This window comes from Dermacentor variabilis, chromosome 2 (assembly GCF_050947875.1).
Source record: "Dermacentor variabilis isolate Ectoservices chromosome 2, ASM5094787v1, whole genome shotgun sequence".
Lineage (NCBI taxonomy): Eukaryota > Metazoa > Arthropoda > Arachnida > Ixodida > Ixodidae > Dermacentor > Dermacentor variabilis.
This window is the reverse complement of record NC_134569.1, coordinates 149,599,067-149,616,566: the sequence shown is the minus strand read 5'-3', so window position 1 is coordinate 149,616,566 and position 17,500 is coordinate 149,599,067. Positions and strand designations below refer to the sequence as shown.

General features: G+C 46.3%; 1 protein-coding gene across 4 annotated transcripts in view; it reads left to right on the top strand.

Annotated features, from left to right (window-relative positions):
• LOC142572844 (uncharacterized) overlaps positions 1-17,500 on the top strand; it is a 135,104-nt gene that overhangs the window by 60,772 nt on the left and 56,832 nt on the right. For 2 of the 4 annotated variants that reach the window (XM_075682240.1, XM_075682239.1), the window contains exon 2: positions 10,353-10,409. The exons of the other annotated variants lie outside the window; for them this stretch is intronic. In XM_075682240.1, the coding sequence (XP_075538355.1) occupies positions 10,353-10,409 (57 nt within the window). The remainder of the gene's footprint in view (positions 1-10,352; positions 10,410-17,500) is intronic. 4 annotated transcript variants of the gene reach the window in all.

Genomic DNA, 17,500 nt, shown 5'->3' with positions numbered 1-17,500 from the left:
AATGCAAGAACACAACACAAACCTGTTTACCGGGGTGCGGAAGTAGAACCACGAAATATGTCACGTTCGAAATATGTATCGAAGCGCCCACAGCTAGTAGCAAGAGTGTGGATGGCACACGAGCCGTGACTAACGCCAGATTCGTTTCGCGGAAATTGGAATGAACAGCGTCGCGCAGGTGTTGAAAACTGAAAACGCTCACCACGACTATAGAAATTCAGCACTGTGCACTAAGCAACAACAGCGAATTGCTTGTCTTTTGAGGAAAGCATTATCACTAGCCCTTATCCCACGGCAAAATATATGTTTGTCCAACTGTTTGGACACTACACCCTGACGATATGGGATATGCGAACACTACACAGCATCGCGACGATCAGGGGCGTAGCCAGTGGGGGGGGGGGGGGGGGTAGGCTTATGGGGCTTCAGCCCCCCCCCCCCCGAAATTTTTTCGTGCTGTCCATGCACCGCCGACAAAAGCGACTCCCGGCGCCGGAAATCATTCTGGATTTTGTCTAGAGCATCTTTTTCACGCTCGAAAAGCCATTTCACCGCGAAAATTGCGAACTCTGACTGAATTTCGCGGCAACGCCCATGCACCAGGAGTCACATAACGCAAGCAGCCCCACCCGAGCACAAAGTTTCAAGGATGCTTTCATGGCGAATGGGCTCGCCGCTGCATTTCGCGGAGGCCGCGGAATCTACACTCTATCATGGAATTTACGGAGCGCGTGGATATCAATTCCGAAACTTTATGGGTACAAAGTTCTCATAAACTTTTGATGTGGAAGGTGCATTGACATTTCCAAACGTGTGCTTTAGATTTTCAATTGCGGAAATGCGTAAGTTTAATGCTCCCATAAATAGTTGACATAAAGGGGCATTGACTTTTCCAAAGGCGCACATCGGGCCATACAACGAGACAAGTAAAATCAACACACTATCAGACAAGTTGACAAAGCCCGCAGCGAGGCCCGATGAGACGAAGCGTTGTGGTGGTTCATTCGTGCCGTCATGTCACACAAATTTTTTTTTTCACCTGCGCCAAAGCATCCAGTGAAGACACTAAAGCCAGCCAAGGCAACTACGTTCTTATTTATTTTTTCTACTTTGACTTTTAATCGCGAGGACCACATTGAGCCTCTTCATTTTTTTTGTTCTCGCTCCCCTACCCGCGCGCTGCCAGAGCCAGACAGAGCGCATGCGTTTTTCTCGTGTTGCCTCGACCACCGCGTGGCGCACTTCGGTGCGCGTTCGGTTTTCTCTGGCCGAGTGCATTTTGGCCTGGCAGAGCTTTGGACGCTTTCTAGCTAGCAGACGAGAAAAAGAAACAATGGTCGCTAGCCGCCATCACTATGGGGACTCGACGGATTGCAGCGCGTTCGCTTGAGCGCAACCTCTCCAGAAAGTCTTGTCTCGCCGGTGTAAGATACCGAGCCGTATGCGCATGGTTCTTGGTGGACCAAGCGTCTCATGTTTTCTTCGATATTCCTTTATTAGCCATATCAGTTGCTCAAAGTAGGCATTCTATTGTGACCAACATACTTTGCGTTTTTTTTTTTTTCATTACGGTGCCCCCGCCTCACAAAAGGAAAAAAAGGAGCGTTGTTGCGGTGCAGCGAATTGTCGCAAGGTGAAAGTGCTATTTTGTTACTTCTTTTGCGGGAAGTAATGGGCCATGGGACGCTTCAGCTGCCGGATACTCTTATATTATTGCGATAGCAATTATATGGACACTCTAGGCACATTCCTGCCGTCGCCGTCGCCCTCATGTTCCGCACAAAGTCCAAGTGCGATAACATTGTGACCCCGCGCCGCATGCTGTATGTGGGGGGTGGGGGGGGGAATGGGTGAGCCGACGATAGTGGCTCAGTCTTGTGTGCGCAAGGGAGAAAAGTGAGGAGCAAGCGCGCCGCCTTCCGTCGCGCGCGATACATCAGGGGAAGTGGATGGAATGGGGGCAGGATCTAGGATTCTGTGAATCTGTGATTGTGCAACATGTTTATTTGCCTTGTTTGACGCATTATATACCGTGACTTTTTCATAGACACGTAGATTTATTGGAGACTTACTTATACATATGTTTAAATATCTTGTTGCGAGGTTTTGTGTATACGTGCAGTGAACTTCGTTTCCAGTGGCACTTTTTTGCCCTTTATCAATGTTCTGTTTAAATGTTCTTTAATGCTCTCATACACTGGGTTGAACATGGTTGCATGCCGTAATGGACTCTCCAGAAGTTGAGCAGCGTGGTGCCGATCAGGTTTTTGACAGCTGAAAGTGATTTCCCAAAAAGAAATTAGTCGCCGTATGGCTGCCGTGTACATGAAACATTTCATTTCATTGGCCACTGTGAAGCGTTGGAACAAACGGTTCAAAGAAAGACGCGAAATTTGCAAAGACTATCTCAGACCGGGCCAAAGCCATCGTGCAATCACCCTTAACAAAATTGCAAAGGTTGATAAGCTGATGAGACAAGAACGGAGCATAAGCATCGATGAAGTGGCAGAGCGTGTGAACATCAGTCATGGTTTGGTTCACGCCATAATTCATGAACATCTCGGTTATCGGCTCTTGCGTGCGCAATGGATGCGCAAGATTTTGAACTACCGCCAGAATAAGGAGAAGGTCAGCGCTGACTTTAGTCATCTGTTCCGTTATCACAATAAAGGTGACGATTTCTCGTCTGGAATTGTGATCGGAGACGAACCATCATGCCACTACTAAGAGCCTGAAACACGACGGCAAAGCTTACAATGGAAACATTCAAATTCACCTTCCCCAAAGAAAGCAAAGGCCGTCATTTCCGCCAGAAAGGTGTTGTTGACTTTTATTTTTCGATCGTCAGGGGCCATACTGATAGAATTTGCTAAATCTTGAGAAGCAATCCATTGTTTCCGATATTGTGAAATGCCGGATCGGCTGCGTGTCGCAATCAAGAACAAACTACTTGGTAAATTGAATGGGGTCATCTTGGACAATGCCCTTTCCCACGTCGCTGATGTGGTTAATACAAAACTGGCAAAGTTCAAGCGGGAAACGCTGCAACATCCGCCATACAGCTCAGACCTGTCGCCTGGCGACTTCCACATTTTGGGGCAACCGAAAAAACAGCTTAAGGGAACCAGCTTCGTCTCGGACGATGTCGTGAAAGTCAGTTGCAGACGTTTTGAAGCAGCAACCCAAGGAGCTTTATGAGACGGGAATTGCGCGACTCTTTAGTCAACGGGACAAATGACTAAATGCTCATGGGGGCTACTTTTAATTAAAGTACCCCGTTTATTATATATTCGCATTGGCTCACTTTCATTTGACTCGCCCTCGTAGATTCTGCAGAACTCCTGCTTTTTATACATGGTCTCTGTTGCGACTATAATTTCGGTACAATTACTCACGATACACAACCGGTGACAGCTGCTGCTGCGTAATACATTGGAACAAATGGCAGCGTCATTGAGATTTTTCACTGGCTGTTGCATATGTACAAGAACCCCCGAACAATATTTCTGGCTACGCCACTGGTGACGATATGTCAATGCAGGAAGATAGGGCTTTTGTTATACCATCAGACTTCCGAAAATCGCTCTGGTAACCACAGTCAGGTAACCAGAAGCGAAGTGCTCTTTAAGCCTTTGACACAGGCACCCAATTAATCCGAATGGCCGCTTTGCGAATGAATTCGTCCATTGGCAGAGACACAAAGGGGCAAGTGACGCAGAGTGAGATTTAGCCGAAGACCAATCTCGCATTGCTTCTGCAAACTTTCGGTCTGTCATATGACCACGCATGGTCAGGTGACGCGAAAGGGTGAGTGGCGTCGGAACTTCTTGGGGCATTTGTAGACTAGGGAATGCGGAGTTTGCGTGATTTCTTTGCGTTGCGCTTCCACAGGAATGCGACCACCGCGAATTCGATTCCGGGATCTCATGTTCAGCACCGGAATGCCATGTCCACTAGCCACCGCGGCAGGTCATATTGCTCATCGAGACATCACTCTGGAAGCAGCGGACCGCCTGTCGTGTTTTGCCGGCAGCCTCGCTATTATAGGGCACAATATCTTTTTGGCATGCGCACAAGAGCTAACACAATTTTCACTTTAGACGATGTGCCATATTTCATTTGTCGCTGCCGTGCACAAAATCTAATAGAACGGTGTGAAATTATAACAGGACGAAAGCTTGGGTCGCCCTCTTACTCCGTGCGAAGGAAACGCTAGTGCATAATCAGCTGTACGGCGTGGACAGCACGGATCGAGCAGGGACGTAGGACGACAAGCAAAGTGTTGTGTGCCTTCCCCTCCGCCTTTTCGTCCGGTATTTTTCACTCTGTAATAGTGAAATTATTACATGCCAGCATGCCCAGGGACTTCCACTCATGAGCGTACTAAACGTTAGCCCAGGGTGGTAGCACGCGCCTTATTGCCTTCGGGAACCGCTTGTCCTGAAAGGCGGCCCCTAACTACAGCAGACCGTACTCGAATGTCGTCGAGATACGCTAGCTTCGGACACGACCCACCGCTTGCGCAACTCATCGCTTTAAATTGCAATTCAAGTTATTCGTGATAGCAGCTAGAGCGTACAATTCCTGGGCAGTTAATAAGGAAGTAATGCGTTGCCATCTGGCAACGTTCGCTACTAGATATACCGGCGACAGCATAGGCATGATGGCAAGCTATGTGTTCGAAAGTACCTGCATGCGTGGGCGGCTCTCTAAATGGTGTCCGCCAGAGCTGGCTTCTCCACAGTAAGTGTCCTTGTGAGGAAAAGCCTACTGTGCTCTTTCCCTTCGTTTTGCATGCGATAGATTGCATTCTGCAAGTACTTGCCGTTTTTGTATTTCTATATGCAAGCGAGGAAGGCGTCACTTTGGCAGCTGCAAGAGTGGATTTAAATAAATAAATTAGAAATAAATAAGTAAGCACGCCCTTCTGCTTTGATTGATCCCGTGTCAGTTCGTCTTTAGGAGCAACGATTAACCGATTGCACCATCACGACATCTGTTAACAACACGCATTTAAATAATCTAATGCAGTGTCACACAGCACGGTGCACGTTCCGCATATGCAGAAGGCTGATGATGATTGCAGCGTCTGGTAGGAGGCAGTTGTATATGCGAAAAAGCGCGCACGGCGAAAGCACGGACTGCTGCTGCCCGAAGCACTTAAGTTCCAGGTTACGACAACAGACGTCGCAATTTTGCCCGCGGCAACGCGGTAGTACAAGTGATTTTGTCGTTAGACTTTAGAGATTTCGTCAACTTCCAGGACAGTGCGTTAATGCGAGAACAGCGCTTGGCGAGAAAATGATGCTGCAGCGTCTCACCTTTACGATGGCACGACCAAAAAATTAATGCGAGAACAGCGCTTGGCGAGAAAATGATGCTGCAGCGTCTCACCTTTACGATGGCACGACCAAAAAACTAACATTCTCTCTAAGGGCATGATCCGGCGGTTCATGTTTAACGCCAACCGCGACTCAGCTTGGAGAACACAAGAAACCGCTGATGTCAAGTTCAGTCGTGCTGGAAGAAAGAAAGGCGCGGTTAGCAACAGACCCAAAAACGAGTGGGCGATCGTGCGGGAGGTGCTCTGCATGCGTTGTGTTCTTGCGCTTCCAGTGCAGTGGAATGCTGCAGTGGAAGCTTCGAACCTGTTCACTGCAATGCAAACTGCGGACACGCTCCCTGATATGTGCCATTCAGCTTGCTTGCACTCGCCTGCGCTTGTTTGCGCTCGTTTGCGTTTGCTTGCGTTTGCTTGCTCTTGCCCTGACCAAGACAGTTCCATAGTCGAGACATTGCTTCCAGACTAAGGCTTCCGTTGTTCTTCCACTGCTGACCACTTCAAGTATCCGTCTTCCTTTGAACTCTTCGTATTGTTTGCATTGCGCTCGCTTGCACGAGGACTGTGTCACGCGCTGTAAAAGCCTCCCGCGTATACCTAATTTCGAGGGTTTCAAGCTCGAAGACGAACCGTCACGCTAGGGGGCTAAAAGCTGAGCGAACTAAGGCGCCTCAATACTGCGGGCTTTGGAGTGGAAAGTTCGGGACTCCTCGATTTGTCGCCTCTGATGGCCCAGGATAATCCGAGAGTAGGCAAACATAAGTTAGCTCAAAGCAGCGCCTTGAGTAATCCTAGGGAATCCGGGATGACAAATCAAAAGAGAGAGAGAGAGAAGTGATAAGAGGAAGCCAGGGAGATTAACAAGGCTGAGCGTGGTTAAGTTGGAAGACTTATTTGTCTACTGGCGCGACACCACGACCTCTAGCTTGTAGGTCCTTCGTTATAGTAGAGCCTTGGGTTGTACCCGCACCGAATCTCTCTCCTTCGCGAAGCCATCGCTCTCGCTAAACCATATGCAATTCGTGATGATTTGCTATGCTTAATTTTACATATGATCTTGGAAAGGCTCGATGGGCATTTGTCCTTACCGATCACTGAAAGAAAGCGAATTTAAATGTCAGTGTGACGCAAGCGCCCAAAAGTGCAATTTTTGAATTGTAATACCAGGGTCCTTCAATAATTCTTCTGGTGAAAAGTATTGAAGGACTTTGGTAAAACATTCGACCAGCCGAACCTAACACTTACATGTCAAACAAAGGCATACAGTTGCTGGTGAATTACACATATTGCGATGCACAGCTGCCTCGTGAAGAAACATTTTAATGAGTTAAAATATAAGGAATGACAGCAACTGTAAAAAAAATGAAAAAAGAAAAGGTTAGTGACGTTTCACTTTGTGAACGCGGGTGGCGCGCAAGTGTATGGGTGCTATAGCGCACACGACGTTATCGGCCCTTGGTGCACCTAAACGCTTACTGGTTGCATCGCAGATCGTATTAAAAACAGGGCTCGCGCGGCCGCGCATTACGCAGTGGCCGCTGGAGTAGAACGCCCTTCTGTAAACATTTGCTTACTATCTAAATTACCTAGCACGGTGTCAGCGCGCACAGGCAAACATGAACACTTCGCACTCGATGACCGCGCACACTCGCTCTGTGAACGCTGACGTGAGAAATAGCGGCAGCAGCAGCGAGCGAAGCGACCTTCGTGCTGTCTATCGCTTCAACGAAACTGAGCGTTGAGAACACAGCGCACGCAAAGATGCGAGCCGTCGGCCCCTAGACTGGGCCCCCAAAGCAGTTCGCTTTCAATATAAAGTCCGCGTGACCCCGTGCGGCCGAAATACAGCCCCCCTCCCACTCCCTCCCCTCGCCGGTGCTATGCGCGCGACGGAATACGGTGCGCTTCCTACCCTTGCGCACACGAGATTGGGCCGCCAATGTCGGCTCACCGTCGCACGCTTTCACGCGCACACACAGCGTACGGCGCACGAGGACGGTGTTATAAACCCGGAACGTCCGTATCGCAAATAAAACCTGTAGCAATTGCCAGAGGAGGCCAACCCAGCGCGCCTCCGCCTACCTTTCACCTCCGCGACGCTTCCCTCCTTTCTCCTTTCCCGCTCCGCTCAACGTCACCTAGACTTTCCTCCACGTTGCGTTGCTTTGCCGCGCGATGAGCATGCTCCTGCGTATTTTCCCCGGTGCGCGATTCTTCTCACTTCCAGGCGCCTTCCTCGTTCGCTTGCTTCGCGGCTTCAGACAGACACAGCCGACTTGAAGACCTGGCCAGTTACGTTTGCGCGTAAAAATAGGAAGCGAGGAACCAGTAGGAATACAAGATGCGGGATGTTACCAGACGCAGCCAAGTTGCGCGCCGACGGCTTTGGGAGCACTGACCGATCGCTAAAGCGCTCGTTACAGTTACCAGGTCGGCGGCCGTTCAAGGGTCGCGAATATCGTCCGGGATTCGGCCGCCGACCGACCGGCTATCCCTATGCGCTCTTTCACAACGCCTCGGGTGTTTTAGTTTCGTTATACGGAACCACGGGGACAGCCAACGTGACTATGTGTGGCTGTCTAGTTATAGAATAAATAAAATGAATACTGAAGGGGGAGAAAAAAAAGAGCAAGCAATGACGCATCGTTTTTTTTTTTCTCGGCACACAGCTGCATGCAGTATGCGCGACACGAGAACACCTCTTCACGCCCGCGTGGTCTGTCCCTCCCTGTTCCCTTCGTGCTCGTCGCGTAAACCGTTCGCTCTTGATGGGCCTTTGTGGAGACGCGCACTTTCGCTGCTCCTTGCGGCACGCAGCTGACACGCGAGAATTTCACGGTAACTGCCGGATGCAAGCAGCCGGTGCGCGGGCAGGCGGGCGCGCCCTCTGTCACGGAATTTGTTCTCCCCCCCCCCCCCTGCTACTTTTTTTGACATCTACTTCTGGCACTTTTACTTTTGTTGCTGTTTATTCCGTCTTCGCGGAGAAATACGAGGTATTCGGCTGGAAGCGGCACAAGCCAGGGATCGAGGGGGTGTATTTGGCGCACAATCGGTCTAGAACGGGAATAACGCGCATATTATGATGATTGTACGCTGACACACGCGCGGTATACCATTATGCCAGGCGCCCTCCGGTTCTACGTAAACGAGCGCCCCCCCCCCCCCCCCCTAATACGCTCGCGTAAATGTTTGTCGTTCTCATTGTCTTTTATCATATATATATATATATATATATATATATATATATATATATATATATATATATATATATATATATATATATATATATATATATATATTCATCTCTTCATCCTACCTCACCGCATCATTTCCCGAGGCTTTTGTGTGGAATCAACGACCCGTACGAAAACGTGATATTTAGTTGTTGTGGTTTCTTTTTTTATATTTCGTAAGTGGTATGACTAATACTGCAGCTGCCGATGGCTGACGTCAGCGGTGCGTGTTGATTCGAACGCCGCGTGTCGTTCAGTGGGCACTGCCGCCCACGCTAGGACTGCGTCGTTCGCACGCACGCATACTCCCAACCTGACCTCGGCGAGGAGCCTTGATTCGCCGTCGACACGCGGTTCGACGCGGAAGCGTTTTGTGAGAAATTTTGAAACTTAACGCCAGCTGAACGACACCCAGTCAAAAAGAAAATGAAAACTTTATCGGAAGTCAAGTCCGATTTATTTAAGTGTGTGTGATACGCAGAAATGCTCGCCTGAGGCTACAGCTGGACTGATTTGAACTAAGTTTGTCGTTCTTGAGCGATAAAGTTGTATTCTAGCAACTATAGAAGCGGGATATTGATTTCGGGTATCAAACCATTTACGGAAGTTGCCGAAAATTGTTAAGCTTCGAGGAACAAATTGAATCGCAAGCTTGGCAAATTCGTAATTCTGCGCGAAAGAGAGACGTCGCGGTTCTGAGCTTACAGCCTGCGTAAAATGGATACAACGCTCGCGAGGGTCTCGCAATAGCACTACTCACGTAATAGTGGTATATTTGAGAGCGGCGTATACTCGCCACTTTTCTTCGCTTGTCCTCATAAGGCGCAGTGTGCATATTTGTGATAACGTTAACTATTAGTGAGTTTCAGGGCTGAGAACTTCGTACTTGTTTCTTTTTTTTCAATCTTGAAAAGTTTGGATTTGTTCTTGGATAGGTTTTGGACGTTTGGATAAATCTACGGCAAAATAAAAAGTCTGTTTCCTTCAGTCACTACACATTGTTCTTTAATGCAAGAAACGCCATCAAATCCGGTGCAGCGAGTGCCGGATTTCACCATTGCCATGTATTTCGACATAGGAGCTTCCGAGTTAACGCTTCCTCTTAACTCTACGACTGTTGTATGCATCGATTGCGTATTATATATATATATATATATATATATATATATATATATACATATATATATTTGCTTGTTACTTGTGTAGCTTAAAATATGCTCGCGCGGCACAAATAACATGCACACTAGATTCATTATTTTTTTTTCTTTCATTTTCTTTGAACGTGTATTCTGCTTGACTCTGTAATTTGTCTACCTACTGTATGCCGTTTACAGGGGGCCCGAATTTCTGTCAAGTGGAAAAATTCCCACTTTTTGGTTGGGCCCGCTCTAGCAGAACTGCGCGGAATAAAGGAACAAGAAAGCAATAAAAAAAGCAAAAAAAGACTGGCAAAATACAAAGGATCCGCAATGGTGGCTCATTGGGCGAAGTCCTGGGTTCGACCCCGATGAGTGCTGTATGCGAAAAAGCTCGCGTACCGTGCTTTTGGGCGCATGTCAGCGAACCGCAGCTGGTCGAAATTGACCCGGAGTCACCCCACTTTTGCGTGTCTCGTAACCTACACTGTGCAGTTTTTGAACGTTTAACGACCACAGACAGAAAATGAACTTTTATTTGACAGACAATGAACTTTTATTTCGTGTTAACGACGACAGACAAAGAAAACAACCGGACGAGCGCTGACTTACGAGAAAATTTTCTTTTTCTTTTTCCAGATTCACGTTATATATAGTCACAAAAGGAGCAAGAAAACAGAGTTACAACAGTCACAGGTAATTGTATAAATCAGAACAAGAAAACTTTTTTTCCTTTTAATATTTTGAGATGGCCTGCCTTAAAGAACAGAGGAAACGAATAACCTGATAGAAATGAATGTAAACTTGTATCGCGCAGGAAGTCCAGTAAGTAAATCTGGTAACAAAAGCATAGCAACCAGCTATCGCCCCATGTCACTTACCAGCACGTCCTGCAAACTGCTAGAATACATCGTATTCACAAACCTCGTCGACTTTCTTGAAGATAACACACATTTTTTCACCTGCACAACATGGCTTTAGGAAATCATACTCATGCGAGACTCATGTCCTTCACTCATCAGTTGCATCGAATTCTTGATCGTTCATCATGCGCCGACTGCATCTTTTTAGACTTTTCAAAAGCATGATTACAAAGACGGCGCCGAATAAAACAAAACACGAAGAAGGGGGACACGAGACAGCACGTAGGCGCACTAACAACTGAGTGTTTTATTTCCTGAAATAGTAATATATAGCTGCTGTCAAGGAACAAAGCAACAAGAATAAACAGGGCAGTCATCTGCATCGCACAAGGAAGCCAAGATACAGAATAACTTCTAAGTGTCGCTCTCAAGATACGCCAGTTCCTTTGTCGAAAGAGAAACGGAGGCTTCACTGATACAATCAACACCACGCTTTTTTATCACAAGCGCTTCCAATATCTCCCTTGTCAGTTGATGATCAGCTCTGTACAGAACACTGGTCCTATCAAAATCTGGGATGCACTTGTGAGCCTTACAATGCGCATTTATATGACCGGAGAGCTGGTTTTCCATCTTATATCTATGCTCATGTAATCTGTCATTCAGACATCTGCCCGTTTGGCCTACATATGATGAACCGCACGACAAGGCGCCGTCTTTGTAATCATGCTCAACCAACTAGCCCACCCCAACACATGCTCAGTTTTCAAAAGCACTCGATAAAGTCTGTCACAAACTTCTAGTCCACAAACTAACCTATTTGAATATTGATGCTAATCTTTTAAAATGGATTGAATGTTTTCTTGTTCATCGCTCACAATACTTACTGCCAAAGGTTTCAATTCACCGGTGTTCCGGAGTGCCCCAAGTATCGGTTGTCGGTCCTTTGTTGTTCTTAACATACATTAACGACCTTCCTTCACAATTAACTTCTAACATTCATCTCTTCGCGGCTGATTGGTTTATCTTTAGAGAAATAACTACGGATTGTGATACTAACCGTCTTCTATCGGACCTTGATGCAATATCTAACTGGTGCAGTTTATGGCTAATGGAATTAAATGTTAACAAGTGTAAAGCTATGCATGTATCTAGGACACCTAACGTCTCTCAGGTGTACTATTCAAATTACCTTCCTTTAGAACAGGTAACTTCGTACAAGTACTTAGGAAGTCATATTACATACGACCTTACCTGAGCAACTCACATTACTAATATATTGAACATTGCTGACCGCGCTCTTGGTTACTTTAGGCGAAACTTTTTTAAGGCTCCACACTCTTTGAAATTTTTGCTTTATAAAACACTAATACGCCTGAAATTAGAATACGCTACATCAGTCTGGGACTCTAATAACCTAAACTCAATTAACGCATTAGAATTAGTTCAGAATAACGCTGCTCGTTTTATTCTTTCGAATTATAACAGAACTGCCAGCGTAACAGCCATTAAAACTAGTCTTTCTCATCCATCTCTAGCAGCTCGACGTAGAGTTTTCCGTTTATCGTTATTTCACAAAATTTTTCGCCACACAACACTGCGTGATGTATTCATTCATAATCCACACTACGTATCTCGTCGCATCGATCATTCTTACAAGGTTCACGTCCCTTCTTGCAGCACAAATACATTTTCCCAGTCACTCGTACCTCGGACATCACTAGAGTGGAACTAGCTTCCCGCAGACATTGTATCCATCAGCGATAATGTTTTGTTTCGTGTTGCCCTAATCAACATTACTTGCTAGAATATCTATATCTTGTCCTTTTCTTTGTAATAGCTTTTGTAATTTGCTCATTGTATTCCTACTGAATTATTTGTCAAATTGTATTTTTATGTTGTATATTTTTCTCTTGTAATACTTACTGTTTTAATTTACTTGTAAGCGAATCCCCTGTGTAAAGCCTTGAGAGGCCTTGAGATTATAATAAATGAAATGAAGTGCTCTGTAATGACCGTCATCTTGAATCCACGTGCTGAAGTCAGCATGCCGATCACTGCGAACCGCCTGAGCAATTACACATTTGTCTATGCGATATGGTTTTCACGCGTAACATTAAAAAAGATCAATCTCCTTTGTCCATAAGCAAACTGAGGGTATACGCTCTTACGCATAATGACGCATAATGTGTCATATAGCGTGACATTTCGGGGACTTGTGGTATCTCTCTCTTGTGAGCGTGCCTTCGCGCCAGCCAACAAAAAAGGAAGGACCCCGCCGCAATAAGTTCACCAACACAGAATACTGCTGCTGCTGCTGACGTGTCTCACCGAAGAAGCTACAATTGTTCAATTGTTTACTTAGGTGTTCTTGTCATCGAACGTCATCATCGTATAACATCGTCGTCATGTTTCACGTTCACTGCGCGAGGACAAAGGCCTTCGAGTCTCTGAGTCCTTATTTGTTCTAGACACGTGCCATACACCACGTGGCTGAGGAGGTGGGGGCAACAAAGCTCACTGTATCGTGGCTTGACGAAAGCTCTCATCTCTCAGAAAAGTACGTGAGGAAGTGGCATACAGACAGATTACGTGCAGACTCCACGTACGTCGCAAAGCGTGCCTTCAGCTAACAGGACAATAAGAACTGACTGAAATGTAAAAATGACCATGAAATCACACATTGACTTTTGGTACTGCGGGAAGACGCTACAAATGCATTTTCTTACGGTCATTTTAAAACTAAGACTTTAAAAATAATATGCAGAGCAAACGTACATTTTGGAATCCATGCGAAGCGAAGCTTTTGTTAAGCGGTTAAGGAAATGCTATAAATTTGCCCATTTTCATTCCTGCCTCTTTGGCGTAAACTGGCGCGCGCTATCGCATGTGCTCTCGCGCACCCATGCTACGCAACGTCACAACTCGTATATTGGCTCGTTCATTTATTTATTTTTGTATTCATTTTAAATCTACCGCGCGCTTCTATGTGTCACAGTACGGAAACATCATCATCATCATCGTCGTCGTCGTGGTCGTCGACGTTCGACGATGATCGATCGCAAAAAAGCTACAGTTGGCGTTGACACGAGAGAAGTGCACGTGCAATTGTGGCCATTTTTTTTTTTTTTTGTTAAAGTATCGGGATGCTGTGCTGAGAGCCGGCTTTCGATCCCAGCATCGGGCACGGAAATCAATTTTCTTTTTTTTTTTACCTCTGAGTTATTCGGCCACACAGCAGCAGCACTCAGCCGGCCCAGCAGCCACGGTCAGGAGAGTCCGGGACGGTTCGCTATTTTTGATTACGCATATACATACAGAGGTATATGCATAAAATGCAGAGGTATATGCATACCCAGAGCATATGCAAAGCTCTGGGTATGCATATACCCAGAGCTTTGCTCTAACAGAAGAATCGTTTGAAGCACGAATATTTAAAGTTGAAGGAAGGGCATATTTCAATGCGTGCATCCCATAATTAGTGCGTGGCCGGGTGCATATGAGAATTCACGGTGTCGAGTTGTGTAGTGGACTGGATTACTCTGGAAGCTGTTTCGAATTAATAGAAAATGTATTTCCACGCCGATTGTGCGACTTGTACAGGCAGACAATACGCATAGGGTAAATGCGAGTTAATTTCATTGCTCGTAGACTACAGTATAAAGGTAAGGAGGAAGTTTCGAAGAAGGTACATTGGCAATAGCTCTTAATGCGCGTTCTTGCAATGTTAAAAATTTGTTAATATTTGTGTACGTGGTTGTTTCCCAGACCAAGTGGCAGTATTTCATGTGCGATTCGAAGACAGCACGATAAATCAGCCGCCCATAGCCTTCTGAGGCAGTTTGTGTTGAAATATTGAAATGATTTAAGTCCGAGGTAGTTCCAACGATTTCCGATTGTACATACTCCTACCATTGCGTCAGATGATTCTACCTTATGTCAATTTTTTTTTTTTGCAATCTCGCACCACTCCACCGAATCCTGTGCCATGCTCGACTGCGTGTCTCTTCCCTTGCATGGCATCCGTGGCGCGCATTCTGTTACTCTAACAAAACCTCCACCGGTTATTGGCTCTAGCTCCGCATTATGAGATCTGTAATTTAACCTAACAATAGTACTGCTCCCGTGTAACGGAGTCGCCTGCGGCACCCATTGTTTGCGGGCGGTGTTGACCAAAGTGTAACACGGCGTGACATTTGGTGACATCGTTCTAGGGGATAAAAAAAAAAAGAAGAGAAAAAAAGACCAGGTTACCAACGCAGTCATAATATAATTCCTTCTGTTCGATAATTATCTTGGGAAATCGGTGTCTGAGCACTCAAAGGACCGAGCAGGCAGCCACAATGCGCTGGGAACTGCGCCAAGCTTCCAAGTGCAATGCCACTGACCGTAACACACCTCCGCCAGCTGAACCCCCCCCCCCCCCCTCACCTCTTCACCGCAATGTATATATTCCTTCTTCAAGATGATTCTATCGTAAAAGCCATTGTTTAAGGAGGAGCCGCGTGTCGGGAGGTCCGCTCTTGTAAAATGAAAAGCAAAAAAAAAAATATTCTGCGATGTTTCGAAATATCCGGTTTTGCACTTCTCGGCCCATTGTCCAAGCGCAACAGGTGTCGCTCTAAGTTCAGCGCAGTGGTCAGCTTTAGTTTCTTCGCAAGCTGTTTACATTTCAACCGAAAGTGGAGCTCTGTTGTGACAGAAGAAAGGAGTTATCGCTCATGCCGGGCGCCGAGGAGGGTATATGTATACATTGCTTATACGTCCTACGATTGGCTCTTCCCGCCGGACCGCAGCAGGTGACGGGTAACAATGTGTGTCCTTATCAAACTTTTGCGCCGGGAATATACACGCGCGTACCAAAGCAGCGTTCACTTGCGACCACAATGGCGTATTGTGTAACAAAAGCGAAAAACAGCCGTATCGGAGAGAGGGAAATCACTGGCTCCATCAGCAAGAGCACTCGGAAGTTACGGAGGATAGGTATAGGAGGGGGTGGAGGGAGGTGGAATCGGCAGTCGAAAGAATTCAGCCGCTATCTGCGTACGCATTGTGTGTGTGTGTTCACCGCATTGAACATCGAACAGCTGCGCTCCCGGCGAACACTTGGAAACGACAAGCGCTGGCCTTTGCAAGGCGGCTCGCTGCGCAGCGAACGCTGGCGAAACGTCCTCCAAGACGCCCCATTATGAAAACATTCGGGCTTTTTCGTGGGCCGTCCTTGGAAAGCTTACGGACCGCACTGCTTCCGTGCAGTACACTGGTAGCCTACATGACGCGGTGTACGAGTATATCACTGGTACCCTGTCAAAAATAACGATCTTCATATATAAATCCCCATAAACACAATTTCCAATTATGCCACGTGATCGCATGAAATCGTGTATATCAAAACTTCAATATTTATTTTTCATTTAGAGAATACTGCTGGCCATCAGGAGGCCCTGGCAGTAGCGTATATAAGTACATTCAACTAATACAAGTATACATGCAATACAGATGGATCAATAGAAAAACATGAAGTGCAGTAAAACAACAACAAATAAGGCAGAAAGTGTATAACAAAAACAAAAACTAAAAGAGGGTGCTTTTACCCACCTACAAACTTTTTTAAAAATATTTCTTTAGAATACCTTGTAATGCTAGAAAGCAACACGTAAGTTATAAAATACGCGGTAAAGCAGTGCTACGAATATAATTTGGACTAACTGAGGTTCACTGAGGTGCACTTTAATACCGTTTCCCTCCAACTAATAAGCAACAACAAATGAACTTGGCCTAAGTATGTACCTGACTGTTTCATCCTCCCCGTCAATATGCGGCCGCGGCCATCTGGGAACTATGAATAATTTATAGGAATTGTTTTACAGCAAAACTGTTAATCTGAGTTCCGCAGCCATTTTCGTGCAGCGATGAAGGCGGCATCAAAAGCCAGTAGCGTAACCTGCGTCAGAGTCGCGAATTTTCGCTTTGATTATAAAATACAACTAACTTGCGTACGGAATTGCTCCAGGCCTCAGCACAGATAGCTGCCTACCGTTGGCTACCGCGAACCTTCTGCATGGGTTCTGGTAGGTCGCGTGTGATTTTATTCGCCTTTTATCGTCGACAGATTATTGCGGCGACGAGTTGAAGTGGCCAGGCTAGAAATATCAAAAAGTGTTTATTGTTTCTTCGGTCGCTCTGGCGCTACGTCCCTGATGTATTTTCTTTTTCCTTACAAACACGAAGCATGCCTATACCTCACTCGAATCAACAGCTAGTTTACTGCGCGCATTTTCTTTTTTGTTGCGCAGTCCACGTATATCAGTCACACATCTTCACAGGCGTCGACGTCGTGAAAACTGCGCAGACGACACGAGAACGGCACGGATTACGGCCGCACGAGGCAGACGCGGATTGCGGCTGTTTATTCCAAGAAAGTGAAATGCGTAGCCCACGGCACATGCTGCAGGTGCGGCGAGACAGGTGATAAACGAAAGTGAGAACGCACAACGCTGCGTGAAAAAGCGTCGGTGAAAAAAACGCAATGCACCTCCTTTGTCTCGAAGTAAACCGCCCTGCTGCGCTTGACAGCGATTTGTGTCGTCCGCATTCGCTCGCTCTGTTGTGTGCGCAGTTATTTTTTTTTTTAATGCTACACCAAAGAGAACACACTGAGACTTACAAAATATTCTTTCAAAACTCCATCTTCGTAACCTTCGCAGTAACAGGTTGTTTATCGCGAGAGAATATGAAAGCCACGTTTTAATTTCTTGAATTTGTTTGCCGAAACTCCAGTGGCTCAGTCAATGTTCTCGAAACGCGCTGAGTTCTGTCTTTGGCTCTTTTGGTCACGCAACGTAGTCCATCTTTACCGATCAAAAAAAGAAAGAAAAAAAGAAAAAAAGGAAGGACCGAACAGACGCGTCGTTAAAATACATG